Raw genomic sequence first — 17079 nt, 5'->3', positions numbered from 1 at the left:
TATTCACAGTGCTATCCTTGTAAAACAAAAAAACAACTGAGGTATAACATGATCAGTCAGTGTGACCAGTCAAAAGGAATGACTTAACACTAGCATTTTGTCAAACAAGTGCTAGTTTTGGTATTGTTCATTGGCAGGCCATCATTTTTAGCCTTGTCAATGAGTTGATAGCTTAATACTTACTTACTACCTGTGTTTGTTTCTCCAAAGCTTCTGGGAAGAACATTGAAGAAAGGCAGAGATCATTTGATGTGGGTTTTGCTACAGTTTATTTCTGGTAGTATTCAGAAAAACCCGGTATGTTCTTAATAAAAACGTTTATAATACACAGTCATACTTTGAAAAAAAAAAAAAAAATTGAATATGATAAATTGTTATTCATATTTTCTAAAATTTTCATGAATATTTAATGAGGAGAAAACAAAGCAAATCACTACTGTGTCGGTGGTTTGGAAATGTGTTCTTAATTTGCATTAAATTTCGTAAACTTTTTCTTTGTTTTCTCCAAGAAATATTCATGAGTTTGAGAAGTAATTTGAAACACTTGAGAGAGTTCTTCCTTCTCGGCTGCGCCTCGTTTTTTCAACTCACTTTTCGGTGTTTGGAAATCGGAGGAAGAACTCTCTCGAGTGTTTGAAATATTACTTCAAACTGGGCCTTTTTCTGACCTTAATTTGAAATTAATGATAGGAACAGCAAGGCTGCAAATGAGTATGTAGTTTCCTATGCACATTGGGGAGTGAGTGTTGGGTGATGACACTAATGACGGCACTGGACAAATGTCCAGTAAAAATGACCACCTACTGTTGCAAAGGGGGAATAAAATGTGTTAATATAAACATAGTGTGTTAATAAACGAATCTTTTTTAAAAATTTTATTAATTTTTTTTTAATATATCATTTTTATTTTCCAACAGCTGAGGGATTTCAAGCCTGTCTTGAGACTCTTTGAGTTGTTATACCCTGAAAATGAGGTAAATGCATGCATGAAAATGCATAGTAATTTAGAGTTTCAAAATTTCATTTTACATTTTACACAGGAGCACATGTGAGAGAAGGCTATTGCTCTATCTTTCTGTGCTCAAAGATTTGTACTCCCTTTGGAAAAATCTACTTTAATTTGATTAATTTCTGCTGAGTCTGGATTCAAAATATTTCATTGGTGAAGGTAGTCAAGGTATATAAGATGCAGCATCTACAGTATGTGCAATTAGCAGGCTTCTCAACAGGAGATAATAGTTCACTTGCATTATAGCATCATTTACTACCACTACCAAACAGCCTTCACACTTTCTTTTGTTCAGTTCATTAGCACAAAATATAATTGTCTTACTATTCTCATGATGAAATGCAAATTTGAATAAGAAAAAAATTTCACAAAGCATTTTGGTAGTGGTAATAAAATGATGCCATCATGCATATGGCAGTTTCTATTTCCATCCATAGAACATATTTGCCGTCATTCATAATTTCTCATTTGTTTAAAGCTTCTTCCAGAGCCAGATATCAACAGTCCTGAGTCTGTTCATTCACTTGCCATGTCTTGTATCTGGATTCATTTGACTCAGAAGGTATGCTGTCTTGCTGTTTTTACCAATACTCATAATTGGTATAGTTTCAAAGCACTAGTGCTAATGGAGCTACAAAAGCAGGTTTTGTTCACATAATGTTCTGAACTCGGAACCCTGACCCTGTTCCAGAGTATAAAAAAAACATACCCTGTTTGGCAGCATGTACCTGTGTAGCGAATATAAGGGAGCACCCCCCCCCCCCCCCCCCCCAGGTATCTTTGTCAATTTTACGATTTTTCCAAACAATGTATAAAGAAGTGAGGAAGTTTTGTTGTTTCTAGCATTGTTTACTAGTATGTCAGTAACACTTATAGGCATTCAACTTTGTGCATGTCTGGTGCAACTTCTCTTGCTCCAAAATGCAAGCCAAGTTGCATGGAACATTGAATAGAGCAAGAGCAGCTTAAAAGAACATATTTTACTTGTCTGAACAATTAGGCAGAGGGAGAAAAGTTGACTATAAAATCACCTACTTCACACATCCTCAAAAAGCAGCTTGAGTAAGTACAAAAAGATTTATTTACTTGAAAAGTTTGTAACCGACAACCAGTTTCAAAATAGTTTGATTTTCTTATTTCATTGAGAAAGCAGAGCCATGGCAAAAGTAAAAATGCTCAGACTCGTGAAAGCATTTTACCTTGTGCGTAATGTTTTCCTAGGTCAGACCACATGTACATAGGAGCAGGCGTAGTTCAATTGGTTAGTGTGCGGCCTTCAGAGCTAGGTTTCGATCCTCAGGAACTCCCAAGTCTGTTTCGACTTCTCTCTGTTCTGTGTAGCTTTAATTAGCTTTAAATACCCGTAAAAAGGAGCATTGATAGTAAGAGGCGGTAGAGGCACACCTTCGAGTACATTAAACATGAGCCCCTGGCTCGGGAGATTTGGGCAACCATTCCCCGCCTTATTGAAGTAAAACAAATTACCTTTACCTTTCACATTCTCTTGAGAATATGATTCTTTGTTTGAGCTGTATCTATATTCATGTGTCTCCTTATGTACAACCATTAAACAAAGAAATGATACTCTAGGGAATGACACGTGGTCTTGAGAATAAGATTCTTTGTTTGAGTCGTATCCATATTCATGTGTCTTCTCATGCACAACCATTAAACAAAGAAATGATACTGTAGGGAATGACACGTGGTCTGAAATGGGAAAACGTTGCACCCAAGGTAAAGAGGTCTATTTTATAGATGTGGGAAAAGTTCTTTTAAAAGTAACAGTAAATATATAGTAAATTTATAATGGAAAAAAGGCAAAATACTTCTATGATCATTATTGTAAGCTGTAAATGATGATGCATTGCTGATGAAGTTTTGATTTTTTCTTTTAGATTTATACACGAGTGTTCTAATGCAAAGTCAACTCCTTATTCCATGGGCAACTATGCTATTCCTATTCTCTGCAATGCTTGTAAGTTCAGAAGTGAGAGGTGACTGCAATTCCACAACACCACCCTTGATTCCCCAGAGAATTGAAAGTGGGTTAAAAGAATCTAAAAGTATCTAACATTTCCAGTATGTCGACATTCTGCTTGAACTGGAAAAAATAAACGAATGGGAATATCCATTCATTTTCCATTCCTTTTTCCCATTCAGATAGTACTATTCCCACACGATTCAGTGTTGCCATGTCTGTCCTTGTGGAGATGTGTTTTGGGAATGGAAAGCCAAGTACAGCTCTTCCTGGACCATCCAATACTCTTGCTTCTGGTCCTACTGTTCCCTGTCCAATGAGCTTGTTGGATTCCTTGACTGTACATGCTAAAATGAGGTACCACGAAACACCATCTATCACCACGACTACCCTCCTCCGCATGCATCTCTCTTGTCTCTTCTCTCCTTTTGAGTATTAGGCTTCCTGTGTCTTTAGGATCAACAAAAAAGAAAAGAAAGACGAAAGACGCCTGTGGAGGAGGCTACATCACAACCACTGTAACAGTAAAGCCCTGGCTAATTCAGGGAACATGGACCTTTATCATATGGCAGTCGTGTTGACTGAAAAAAATAGATTTCCCCGCGCTGCCTTGCATTCAAGCTTTTCAGAACGAGGTTTCACATGTTAAACAAAGTTGTTTTTTTTTTGTTCCATGTTAACCGCGTGCATGCTTTCTCAATGCATTCCAGTTCATAAACCTGCGAAACAATGCTACGCACAACAAATTTTGCTTCTAAGAAGCGAAATCTGTTTTTGCAGTACAGAATAAGCATTTCGTGTTCCTGCGCCACATGGAAACAATTGTACACTTGTTCCCCAATTTTTCCTGATACTTTAGCCACCTTTGGAAACAATTCACAAAGCATGTTTATAGAAACATGTTTCCTCGTTTAGTCAGGGCGTAACTGCAACATTACCGCAATTTTCAATATTACATGAAGTCAGTAGTTGCAAGTTGTCTATTAATTTGGTTTTTCACTGCCAATGTTTTCCCATTTCAGACCGCGTGTCATTCTCTGGAGCTTAAGACTCTGTTTGAGTTGTATCTAAATGTATGTGTCTTCTCGTGTACAACCATTAAATAAAGAAATGATACTCTAGGGAATGACACTTTGTCTGAAATGAGAAAACATTATGTCCTAGAGGTCTATAGACCCCTTGCAGTACGTCGGAGTGCAGCTTAGTTTGGAGTACATTCCCAATTCTCAGGAGATTGAAATTCTTTCGTTTTGTCCTCCAAATCGAGCTGCTTTGACGTCAGATACAAGGGGTCTGTTGCTTGTAAATGTGTAATAGTCAAAGAGATCTGTCTACTAACTATACTGTGAAAATTCTTTACCAGTTTGATCCACAATATCTATTCTCGCATCATGAAGATGGGGGCGACGGGGGCTACTGTGGCTCTTGCTCCTGCTCTAGTAGAAACCTACAGTCGTCTGCTGGTCTACATGGAGATAGAATCTCTGGGAATCAAAGGATTTATTAGTAAGAAGATTTATCTATAGTGTGCTTTTTAATAAACTGAACATTAATCTCTTCCACAGTAGGAGCTACCGTATTTACTCTTTGAAGCGCCGTGGTGGCGTTAAGTCGGGACGGCGTTTATTCGATGGCGGCGTTGACCATATATACAAAGACTTTATCATATTGGTGTACTCAATTAATACGAAATTATTAGTTTACATTGATTACACATTTGGTTACACACTTAATTGTATCATCACTCTATAATCCCACATAAGCAACTATTGTATTATTTTCAAGTTCTCTTTCCTGTCCAAATAAAGGATTTATTTGGATCGTTTCTATTCGCATTCTTTCGAGGGAAAACTATGACTTATGGAATCAGTCTAGTATAGTTTGGGACGATATAATTAATCTGCAATAGGACTACATGTCTGTTCAATTTGGAAATAACTGAATTCAAAAAATCCCTCTGACTGCCAAATTCGACTCAGCCTCTTCCAATTTTGTCAGTCCTCGGAATTTTTTTCATCCAATTATTTTCAAATTGGACAGCATGTAGTCCTATTACATATACTTATCAGACAACTCCTTGAGGCTGATTGTTTTTCAATTCGCCTTGCTTGGCTTACGAGCGCATTGTTCACTGGCTTCATCATCATATTTGCTATTTTTCTTGGTTCTTACTCATTAACTCGAGTGCCAAACTTACAGGAAAAAGAAAACAAATTAAGAAATCGCACTTTTTCTCGATGGAATTTGTGGCATTTATTTTGTATTTTCTTGTTAGCCCGGCATCTTAAGAGGATTATCTTTGTTTCCATCGCTAGGTCAACTTCTCCCTACTGTCTTCAAAGGTCATGCCTGGGGTATACTACACACATTATTAGAGATGTTCAGCTACCGCCTGCACCACATCCAGCCAGTCTACCGCGTTACTCTTCTCTCTCATCTCCATTCTATAGCAAGTGTACCTCATACCAACCAAAATCAACTCCACCTATGGTATGTGTTAGTCAGTAGTTCTTTCTAGTTCGAACTTCCACTTTAAACCCTGGAACCATTCCACTTAGAAGTAATGTTTTCATGATATTCAGCGGGTAAATCTTACTGCTATTTTGACAAGCATACGAACTCTGTATCTGCTAGTTACACTCTGAAATTTGGTTTTTCGCTGCTACCAGTCAAAAATATGGAAGGTACCGACTGTTTTGTTTTGATTGACGGCAGCGAAAAAACAAATGCCAGTGTGAAACTCGCAGCTACCGAGTTCACGTGTTTGTGAAAATAGCAGTTAAGTTTCTGAGAAATCGAGCTTCAAAGTTTGAGGGGGAATGGAATAAGATTCTATCCAATCAAGAGCCAGGCTTCGTGCATGCGCAACGGATGAAAACCGCATTTCCAACTCTACAAAGTCTTTACATACCTTGATACCCTATCAAATATTGCCAATTCATGAAACAAATGTTGGTTAAAAAGTTTAAGTGTATTAACTCGGCTTCATTTTTTAGCGTGGAGAGCACGGCTTTGCGACTGATAACAGGACTTGGAAGCTCAGAGGTGCAGCCACAGTTATCGAGATTCACTTTTGAACCAAAACAAGTAGGTTGTTTATATTTCAACTTAATAAAGCACACTTTCATTTCGGCCTTGTTCTTCCAAATCCTTGGCCACATTGAGCAACTCATTGTTGTGTTGTCGCGTTGCAGGAGACACTCAGGGTTTTGTGACGCATGTAGCAAATTTGTATGCAAAATCTTGATTGTAAAACAGACAGACAGATAGAAAGACAGACAGACAGACAGACAGACATACAGTGTGACCCCAGAGGTGAGGGAGAAGTGCTCTACCTCTATACCCCACCCCAGGTTTACTTTGACATGAAATTATTATGTTCGCACCTTGCAAAATATACCTCATTGCTACTTTCGCAACGTCGCGCACATAATAAGTAGAAGCCACGTAAATAGTGGAATGCTTGTAATACTACGTCATCTTTCCTCTATAGATTCTCTCAGCAGAGTCTGAAGAATTGAATCGAAGTCTTGTGCTGACCATTGCAAGAGCCATGCACGTTACAGGTTTGGCTTTTTCAACTTTATCTTCAAGCTTTTAATTACCACTCTTTTCATTGCTACGGCCTGATCGAGACAACAGTTGCGACAGGAAAATTGGGCAATACACTTCTGTCAATCAAATAAATTGGTCGGTACCTTTATATTCTCTGATTGGCGGCAGTGTATTGCACTATTTCCCTTTTGCGACTATTCTCTCGATCAGCGCGTAGCAGTGAAAAGAGTGTTAACCGATTCCACATTAGCACATGTCTCTGTACTGTGATATAAATACGCTTGGAGTTGTAGAGTACGAGAGAAGCAAGCTTAAAAACACGAGGCTTTTTGAGTGCTGTACAGCTCCCAGATTTCACAGTACGGAGAAATAAGCAGCCGTTTTATATTGCTTTTATAAAATATTTTTGATCGATTTTGCGCTAGCGTGTCTCTGTCCTCTGATACAGCGCGCAAATCTTTTTATTTCAAATATTTTATGAATTGTGTTACGGTGACTAAAATGTCCGGACATTGTCGTCGGATTGTCATACGTGAATACACTGGCTTTTCTCCCCATTTTTAGACAACTCTCCAACCCCCCAAAACCTAACTTGTTTTTGTATCTTGGTTAAATTTAAAGGAGCCGAGTCCTGTGGCAACTGGTGCGAAGGGATTCTTAGAACTTTGATTACTAACACTCCACATAGGTTAGTGTAGTGGCCAGTATTCCTAGATAAAATAGTTGGATTTCTTTGTTCGCCACAAATTTCAAGTTTGCCATCTTCCCCTCTCCTCCCCAACCTTGATTGTTACAGACTTGATATATTTCAGGATTAGCACTAATCTAACATTAAATGGACGTTGATCACCTGTTGACTGAAACATAGCTCAAATAGACCCATTCACGGTTCCTCTGCCATTTTGAATAAATTATGATAATGAAAATGAGACGAACGTTTAATTGTTCTCGTTTCTTGTTCTGTTGATTATAAGACTTTGCAGTGTCTTCCATCATATGTTACAAAGTGCTTGTTGATTATAAGACATGGTAGTGTCTTCCATCGTCTCTACGGATGTTACAAAGTGCTATCGGTTTTCCTCAACAGCTTTTCTGTTCAGTTTAATCTAGTTTGTAAATATGTAACTCACCGTTCGTCTTGTTTCTAATCATGTTAATTATCATAATATATTCAGTATGGCAGAGGAACAATGAATGGTACTATCAGTAGCTCAGCCTTGGCTGTTAGTCAGAGCTGTTAGTCTAACTTTCTTCTATCGGTATTTCCAGCTGGGCTTCTCATACCCTAGCGTGCTTCCCGCAGCCCCTCCAACAGTTTTACAACCAGAACCCGTGTCCTGTTGAAACCAAACAAGCCCTAAAAACACGAGTAGAGGATGAATTTCGTCGATGGAAAGGTAGACAATTTTTCCCATTTCTTTCTCTTTTCTTTCATCTCACTTTCTCTTTCTTTGTAATTCTAGAATGAAATCGTTGTAGGCACTCTTTCTTCCCATTTTTGTTATCTCTTTTCTTTTTTTCGTTTTCTTGTCTTCCATTCGTAATGCAAATTAATATCTTCGAAGTCGTCGTCCCCCCCCCCCCCCCCCCCCACCCCCCACGTTCTGCCTTTATTAAGCCTGAAAAAAGGCTCGAATTGAGTCTTAAAAATCCTGTTTGAACTCTGGATTCCAAAGAATGACTGATTTTCGTCTGTAATTTTCGTTTCAGGAATGACATCAGAAAGTGAAATTCTTACCCATTTTGGTGAACCTACTTCATCAAATGTTTTTATCTGGTAAGATCAACAACTGACTATTTTTACACATCTCTGTAGCTTCTTAGGAGTTGGGAGTGAAGCGTTGCGTGACCACACTAGTTTGTTTTCTTATGATTTCTTCATGGTTTGTTCTTGACAGTATTTTGTGGAAGATTCTTCTTGAATCTGGTAGACTCAGCACAACGTGTCACAAGTAAGTCGACTCGAGTAGAAATAATTGGGAGACTTGCGTGCTAATAGGCATATCAAGGGGTGAACCGTATGAGACCAAAAAGATAAAGAAAACCTAGAGAATACACCGTTACAACGATGTATGTAGGTGATGCTAAGTAAAAATGTTAGTTGAAGACTTAACTGTAGTCAGGCTGTCTTTCAGATAAGAAAATCAAAGTTCGTTTAAGTCATACTATGGAGACCTCGAAAAGATAAAGCATTGCTTGATTTTCATTGAAGGAAATAGGCTATCTTTAAAAAAATTGATTAAAATGTTGTATTTTCCACTGGCTGAGGAACGAAATAAGTGGAAAATGTTTTCTTACACCACTGGAGCCTGGGCCAAGGGATATTAGTCACGTGGTCAGTGTTTTCATCAGTTGCTTTTTCGCTGTCCGCCATGACTGTTAGTTAGCCCCACAGTACCCCCCCCCCCCCCCCCCCCCCCAACCCTAGGCCAGCATTGCTGGAAGGACTTTAGAGTGGTTTTTTTGTGGAAACCACGTTGCGATGATAAGAATGATGTATTACAATAATGCATATGTTGAGTTATTCAGAAATGAAGAAGTCAGTTGGCGGCAGTCAGCTGGACAATAGCTCCCAGTGGTGTGTGAGAAATCGATTTTTTTTCACGGTATAACTTACCCTAATATTTCATTAATGTTATTTATCCAGAGTGCTCGAAAGACTGGGTGCGCGCGCACTTTCCAATCATGTGCGTGTCTTTTCTGATTTCCTTGTCTACGAATTCTCTGTATCTGGTGGAGGAAAACACGTGAACAAGGTGAACAAATGAACGCGTTTGCTCTTCTTACGTGTCCCTAGTCATTTTCATGTTTAGGTTAGTTAAACATTATTTTATTCCTTGTCTTAGTGTATCCAACATTTGAATGATCTGATATGGAAGTACAACGTAGTGACACTAGATCGTCTTGTGCTGTCTCTGGTAAGGAATTGAACAACTTTTAACGCAATAATCATTGTAAGCTGCTAGACTATGTCAAACTGTGTCAAATACGCCCATGCAACGTACAGTGCGATGCATAAAACGTACAAGTATAATTCCATTTTGATCTGGCGTCGAAAGCTCTAGTCATGAGCCTCTAGCCTGCGTGGTTGCGCTTTGGGGAGGAGGGAGGGGAACTGGGGACGGCCCAGTCCTCCTCTCCTTCCTCCTCCACTACCCCCTCCAAAAGCGCCTCTACGCAGGCTATGAACATCTGGCGGGAAAAATTGAGTAATTTTTCCCTACATTTTAGACGTAAAATAAATTTACATTTGTTACAGCCGAGCTAAGACTCGGACACACATGGCCTTTTTGCGCGCAACGTTGCTGAAGAAGATATCGATTTCATTTTGCGCCACATTTCTTGATTTTATTTTGGGCGATATTTTTCGATTTCATTTCGTGTAACATTTCCACCAAGTTTCCGAACCTTTTGCGTTACCAAAAACAGCAAGTCAATACATAAGAGGCAATATTAGATATTAAAATATTGTTCTTGGATTTTCTTTCCTGTACAGGCTCTTCGCAGCCACGAGGGCAACGAGGCTCAGGTTTGCTTCTTCATCATTCAGCTGCTTCTCCTCAAACCTCCAGACTTTAGAACACGAGTAAATGCTTTTGTTCGCGAGGTAGGTAGTGACTGACACAGAGTCATTAGCACTTCTAATCGATATTGATATCCTGGCCTGATTTCCTTTGATAGAACTCTCCTTGTCACTGGATGCAGACTGACTGGTACCAGAAACACATGGCATACCATACGGTAAGTTGATTAACCTCTCTTTCTTGGAACCTACCTGTTCTCGTAATACACCTCTTCGGTTTGGGGTAATGTTTTCTCATTTCAGACCACGTGTCATTCCCTTGAGAATAAGATTCTTTGTTTGAGCTGCATCCATATTCATGTGTTTTCTCATGTGCAACCGAGCGCAAACCTTAAACAAATAAATGATACTCTAGGGGATGACATGTGGTCTGAAATGGGGAAACATTACGTCAGAGCCGAAGAGGTTTATTGAGCACGCCACCCCAACAAACCAGCGGTATTGTGATGAGCCTAAAAATATACTATATTATCATTTAAAAAAGATTTGGTCTCCATTTTGCCTTTGTCTGCCCCTTCCTCCTTGATTACCGATCTGCATATTCTATCCCTCTCTCAGTTTATTCCTTTGTCCGTCCATACCCGTACCTCTGTCTGTCTGTCTGTCTGTCTTGCTAATCACGTGTTTTTGTCTGATCTCTTTGTGTCTCATATATTTATCAGTCTCTCACTAGGGGCTAATCATTTTATACCGTCTGTCTTTGTCTGTGAGTCTGCCTCTTGGTCTGTCTGTGTCTGTGAGTCTGCCTCTTGGTCTGTCTGTGTCTGTGAGTCTGCCTCTTGGTCTGTCTGTGTCTGTGAGTCTGCCTCTTGGTCTGTCTGTGTCTGTGAGTCTGCCTCTTGGTCTGTCTTTGTCTGTGAGTCTGCCTCTTGGTCTGTCTGTGTCTGTGAGTCTGCCTCTTAGTCTGTCTGTGTCTGTGAGTCTGCCTCTTGGTCTGTCTGTGTCTGTGAGTCTGCCTCTTGGTCTGTCTGTGTCTGTGAGTCTGCCTCTTGGTCTGTCTTTGTCTGTGAGTCTGCCTCTTGGTCTGTCTGTGTTTGTGAGTCTGCCTCTTGTTCTGCCTGTGTCTGTGATTCTGCCTCTTGGTCTGTATATGTCTGTGAGTCTGTCTTCCGGTCTGTCTGTCTGACTGACCGCCTGTCTGTCTCTCTAACCTTCTGTCTTTCTGACTGTCTGCCATTATGACCGTCTGATCTGCTTGGCTGATTATTTGTCTTGTGTTTTTGTATCAGAGTTATCCAGAACGTTTTTACTACGAAGGTTTGCTGGAGAATGCAGGCAGCACTGTACCAACTATTCAGTACTTACCCATCTACTTTGGAAATGTCTGCCTCAGGTTTCTTGCAGTAAGTGTTGTAGTTGATCGGTTGTTAGACGAAAAAAAAATCGGTAATACGGACTTACTTGGGAACAAAGACGATTCCTTACCAGGCATCTCGGTTGTAATACAACAGGGATCCTTTGCGTTAGAATTGTCTATTTTTATTTTTCAGGTTTTTGATATCGTAATTCATCGTTTTTTGGAGCTCCCTCCAGTATACAAGTCCTTAGAGAGTTTACTTGATCATCTTGGAAGTCTCTACAAATTCCATGGTATTTATTGTTGCTTAATATATACGCCTTGGGCTGCGTGTGGTTAGATGGCAGAACAATACAATCCCTTTCCTCTTAGAAATGGAATTATTTCTAATGTAAAACGATTGTATTGTTCCTGCCATCTAACATGGCTGCCATCACTGATGGTGTAAAACCTTTGTATTCTTAAAAATAGTGCAAGGAATCGAAAAAAAAAAGGAATTACTAAGGTTCTCCTTTCTTTGTTCCTTTCTTCCCTCTCTGATAGCTCGGCCAATCACGTATTTGTACAACACTCTTCACTACTACGAGAACAGTCTTGAAGGAAAACCTTTGCTCAAGAAGAAACTGGTTAGTGTAGTTATAGGTATGTATCCCTTGAAAATAGATCGCCATCATATCATACAATGTTCATCAACATCATCAAGTTCATTGTTATTAACCGACAACACCATCATCATCATCATCATCACTTTTAATTCTACATTATGGATTAACATGATCATCATCAACAATGCCCATCAACAGCATCGTCTTTAACCGGAATATCATCCAATATTATAGTGTCGTATTACCCCATACCCACCAAGACAAACCACCATAACTGCAGTGTATTGCTTTCTCTTTTTAGGCGCACAACGCGATATCAAACCACCCGACTGGTGAGTAAACGTTGATACCTCCCTCGAAAGATTAGTATCGTGTTTGTACGCTCGATAGACCTCTTTACCTTGGCTGTAATGTTTTTCCATTTCAACCACCCACGTGTCTTTCTATTGAGAATACGATTCTTCGTTTGAGTTGTAGCCATATTCATGTGTCTTCTCATGCGCAACTGTTAAACAAAGAAATGATACTCTAGGGAATGACACGTTTTAAGCTTTCTCTGTTTTAAGTGTCTTCTCATGCAAACCGTTGGACAAAGTATGATACTCAAAGGAGTGATACATGGTCTGAGCTCTATGAACTGGTAGAACACTACGCCCAATGTTAAGAGGTCTAAAAATGCGTTTGGCCGTTCTGGCGATAGGTTTTAATGTGCTAGAGTAATAACACAGGAATCCCAATCGCCAAAACACCCTGTTAAAGTAGCTCACGTACTTTCATGTTTTCCCAGGTGTTTGTCTAGAGGTTACCTCGAGTTCCTCAGTTACGAGGAAGCATCATGGGTACCAGACCTGTCTTACTACTGTAATTTGATTGGTCGACTAGTCGACAGTATCCTTTCAAAAATATGACCATCAGTCGAGGCTCTTACATTTCAGCTCCCTCTCAAATACATCGAAACCACAGGGTACCCAGGAGAGGTTTACAAACATTTTTACTAATGAAAATAATCTTATATATAGCATTTAATTAATTGTTAATTTAAAAAAATAATCTTTCCCGGGACTCATTCTGGGCTCCCTGTGTCTGGATAATTTTCATTGAAAGATTTTCAAGGAAAGTTTGTTTTTGTAAGCAAGCGTTGTTCTCAGATATTACGTTTACTCTTCATTGTCTTTTATAGTAGTAACTTATTTTACCTTAACAAAAACCCCAAAGCAATTGAAGGCAAGACACCCCCAGCCTTTCCCGAATGCGACTGGCGCTTTAACGAGTTTCCTAACGCTACTGCACATGCGCTCTACGTGACCAGCATGGAGCTAATGGCGCTGCCTATCACACCTAAACAAGTGGGTTTTAATCTGTTTGATGTGATCTATAAGGGAAGCACTACTTACACCAAGACTTCCATAAGGAAGAACATCATGGCGTGGATTAACGCAGTTGCCCATGTCATGACGTCACTTCCGGTTAGTATGTTTATTTTTGGAATAGTGACGTTAGATTGAGTTGTCTTTTCATTCCAGGTTGATGACAAAAAATGCGTCGAGAGGAGAGGGCTTATTCTTGTCCCCAAAGCATGCGTCTCTCCTGGTCAGCGTGCTGACCAAGAGGGATCTGGAGACTAATTTTCTGCCTTGATTGGTGAATTCCGCTTATAAAATAGCATTGCCAGCGAAGACAACTTCGTGCAGAGAACGCGTCCCTTTTGTTAAATCTTCCTATTTTAATGGAGTTTCCTTTTTTAAATGATTTTGTTTTTCCTAAAAGGATTCCTACTGGAGCGTCATCTACGAGAAGATCTGCGAGGTTCTCAGGTCTGACCTGGCAGCACGTGACGTGGCATCCAATCCCATGGTGCTTGACGAAACAGCTAGACCCAGTCCCTTTCCGTACTCGTTCTTTGACTTCTCGGCCAACATGGCGATGCACTCGGAGACTCATGCTGATTACGTGCTTGCACTGACACATGGAGTATGGCATCATGCTAGTATTGGTCAGCTAACGACTATGCCACAGTAAGTTACGCATCTTATATGACGTCGTTCGGGATCAGGGGAGGGGTCCGTGGGGTTGGAATCCGAATTTAGAAATGTCATGTAGTTTTCAATACATTTGGGGTATCCCCCTCCTGATTGGGATCTTTTCTTGCTATTTTCGTGACGACACTGTGATTATGATTCGACTCTGGTCATTAATTCCGTTCCTTAACCGTTTCATTTGTTACACAGTCTCTATTGAAAATCATCCATTCATCCGTTTTCCTTTCAATTTACCAATCCATTTTTTAACAAACATCCCTACAAATCAGGAAACCAAGCCAGCCAACGGTCCATCTTTCCTTCAATTTGTTCATTCATTTATTCATCTATCCATCTATTTTCCGTCTATCCATCCTTCCATCCATAAATCCATTGGACCGTCCATCCATCCGTCCATCCATCCTTTCAATCCGTTCCCCCACCTACCCATCCATCCATCCTTCGATCCTTTTTTATCCATTTATCTATCCATTCCATCCATCCATGCGTTCACAAACCATTTATTGTTATTGTTTCAGGTTCATTCGCAGTCGCGTCACACCGCTGGTCAACAATGAGGCTCAGCTGCTGTACATCTGCTTCCTGGTTGGTCCATTTTTGCAGAGGTTCTTCACTGAACGAACACGCTGTCTTCAGGAGGTAACTAACCCCAAATGTTACGCAAGTAGTGCACAAATGCCACAAATCTCAAATGCCTCCTGACATGGCTGCCATCACGTGATGGTGCAAAGCCTCTATATTCATGTGTTCCTGTTAAGGTCCTTAAAATTATCAAAGTGTTAATAATAAGTTTTATTTATCAACCTGAAATAAAATATACGGTGCATTTACATGGTTAAAATTATTAATATACATAATATTTATATCTAAAAATTATGTAATTATGAGCCTGGTGGCCCTAGATGAACAAGTTCATATGTCTATTTGTCCTTGATGTTGGAATCCTAACTGCAGACTGAACATTAGATCTGCGGTTATGTGTTTTATTTACATTTGTGTTTATAAATATCTGATTTGGGTGATTGGCGGTATTTATTGTTCTTTCGATCTCACGTTTTGTACTGTCTTCACGCCGTTCTTTCAATGTTGGCAGGGCACTGTTGTAGCATTGTTGAAGTTGTGTATTCTTTACTTTACGGTTGATATTTGTGAATATTTAGACATGCACTGATACGAGGCTAACCCTGAGTACATGAGTCTGTAATCAAGTAACACAGCGGTAATTTTGGAACTCGAAAAGGGTCTATTGCAGACTAGACAAAGTGCGTAAGACTAATTTTTTGTTTTTGTTTAATTCTTTAGATAGTAATCGAGTTGTATCATCTCCTTGAGAAAGTGGATCGCGAGTCGCAGCACATGTACCACATCGAGACCATCTGTGACTTCTTGTATCCTTTTTAACCAATCAAAATCGAGAAAATTTGCAAAACTTAGATGTCACTTTTCCTCTTGAAATTATTGATTTCCAGGCCACCAAATGATTAAAAACAACAACGTCGCTAATAAGAGGTTGATAAAAGTACCATAATAATTAATAAGTTATATATTTTTTTGCAATGTTGGACAGGTTTTATTTTTCGCTGGTCAATTTTCACCGGTTTCATGACACCTCAGATTTGCAGTGACGTCATTTCACGTCACTAGTGAGTTTTACATTTACGTTCACGGCAAACGTGAAACGTCAGTTGACCAGTAAAAAATTCTTTTAAATTACTGAAAAAGAATCGCAAAAAAGTCCAAGTAGTAGAAAAACAAAAGAATATTTGCGCTTGGTGAGAAGGTTTGTAAAAGGTAAAGTAAAATACAGGAAAACTATTAAGACGTCCTCACGTTTGCCGTTTGCGGGGAGAAAAAAGTCAATCTAAAACTCTCTAGTATTTCAGATTAGCTCGTTGGAGCTGATGCCATTCGCGTCTGATGAGAATAAGTTTTTGAATATTTTTAAAGACTAAAACCCAGATTTCTGTGGCTGTGTTGGTCGCGTAAATATAAGAATAGGCATAATTCCTAAAGTTTGAGGTTAATGTGTCTTGTGATTTATTCCTTAACTAGTTCAGATATCACATCAAATATATGTTTATCGGAGATCTGGTTCGAGATGAGGTGCAGAAGATCATTCCGAAGCTTCGTCAATCTCTTCAAGCCAGACTACGCTTCATGCTGCAGTCTTCGGTAAAACGAGAAGAAACCAATGATTAGACGATTTAGCGTACTAGACCACAACAAAGACTGGTAAATGGCGGATGTAGCAGGAACCAAAACCGAAATTACGGAAATAAAACCAACAAGTGAAGATTGGTGACTCAAACGAAGCCAATAGTAGTTTTCGCATATATGATTACCGTGCACATGTACGACCATACCGTGCCCATATGTAACGTACGGTGCCTTGATGTTGCTTTTATTATGCTGATTGGATAAGCGGTATAGATTGACTTGCTCTGATTGGATGTCTACCATCGTACTGTGACGTGACGTATGCTGTTATTTCCCCATTCATTTGAAGAACTTTACCAAAACCCTAAATCATCGTATTAGTTACACCCTTAGAGACGAAGAAAACTTGTAGATAGCTAATATTCGTGTAAATAAACTGATGCAAATATATTTTAATTACTGGGATACCTGTGGTGACCCGTCGTAAAATACGCAATAGTATCCAGGGGTCTTCAGAACCTTAACCAAGAGAACTTACTTTGCGCGTATTTGCAATCCCGGTGGAGTCTGATCAATTAGCATATGCCAGCTGTCAATCAATGCCACTATGTTCCAAACTGAGTAACAGTGGACGGAGCTAGCTTATCACGTGACAGAAGTGAATGTCTACGCATGCTATATTTCGTTGACTGCTGTAATTCAAGACAACCGCGCTATAAATATAAATTTTCTCGTAAACAAAACGAGGATTTCTAAAGCTTTTCAAATGTCATGATGAAGCTGTTCAAAGTAGTAATCGAAGGTCATTAACATAAGGGATAAATGGTTTGGCTTTAAAGAATACTACACTGAATAA

At 39.4% G+C, this 17079-nt stretch overlaps 1 protein-coding gene across 1 annotated transcript in view; it reads left to right on the top strand.

Moving 5' to 3' along the window:
- Positions 1-16679, top strand: part of LOC116296136 (mediator of RNA polymerase II transcription subunit 23) — a 33110-nt gene extending 16431 nt beyond the window's left edge. Inside the window, exons 14-41 of the mRNA XM_089032300.1 lie at positions 211-297; positions 918-974; positions 1488-1571; positions 2010-2071; positions 2905-2984; positions 3170-3344; positions 4351-4493; positions 5303-5477; positions 5984-6074; positions 6481-6553; positions 7164-7230; positions 7812-7939; positions 8253-8319; positions 8441-8494; positions 9190-9298; positions 9389-9460; positions 10039-10149; positions 10224-10283; positions 11355-11468; positions 11616-11715; positions 11966-12064; positions 12329-12359; positions 12815-12915; positions 13243-13493; positions 13795-14042; positions 14585-14705; positions 15369-15454; positions 16124-16679. Of these exons, the coding sequence (XP_088888426.1) occupies positions 211-297; positions 918-974; positions 1488-1571; positions 2010-2071; positions 2905-2984; positions 3170-3344; positions 4351-4493; positions 5303-5477; positions 5984-6074; positions 6481-6553; positions 7164-7230; positions 7812-7939; positions 8253-8319; positions 8441-8494; positions 9190-9298; positions 9389-9460; positions 10039-10149; positions 10224-10283; positions 11355-11468; positions 11616-11715; positions 11966-12064; positions 12329-12359; positions 12815-12915; positions 13243-13493; positions 13795-14042; positions 14585-14705; positions 15369-15454; positions 16124-16265 (2988 nt within the window). The 3' untranslated portion in view covers positions 16266-16679. The remainder of the gene's footprint in view (positions 1-210; positions 298-917; positions 975-1487; positions 1572-2009; positions 2072-2904; positions 2985-3169; positions 3345-4350; positions 4494-5302; positions 5478-5983; positions 6075-6480; positions 6554-7163; positions 7231-7811; positions 7940-8252; positions 8320-8440; positions 8495-9189; positions 9299-9388; positions 9461-10038; positions 10150-10223; positions 10284-11354; positions 11469-11615; positions 11716-11965; positions 12065-12328; positions 12360-12814; positions 12916-13242; positions 13494-13794; positions 14043-14584; positions 14706-15368; positions 15455-16123) is intronic.
- Positions 16680-17079: the final 400 nt, after the last annotated feature.

Source organism: Actinia tenebrosa, unplaced genomic scaffold, assembly GCF_029948245.1.
Source record: "Actinia tenebrosa isolate PJP-AT-01 unplaced genomic scaffold, QUT_ActTen_1.0 PGA_scaffold1__47_contigs__length_23844297, whole genome shotgun sequence".
Classification (NCBI taxonomy): Eukaryota; Metazoa; Cnidaria; class Anthozoa; order Actiniaria; family Actiniidae; genus Actinia; species Actinia tenebrosa.
This window is presented reverse-complemented; position numbering and strand designations above follow the sequence as displayed.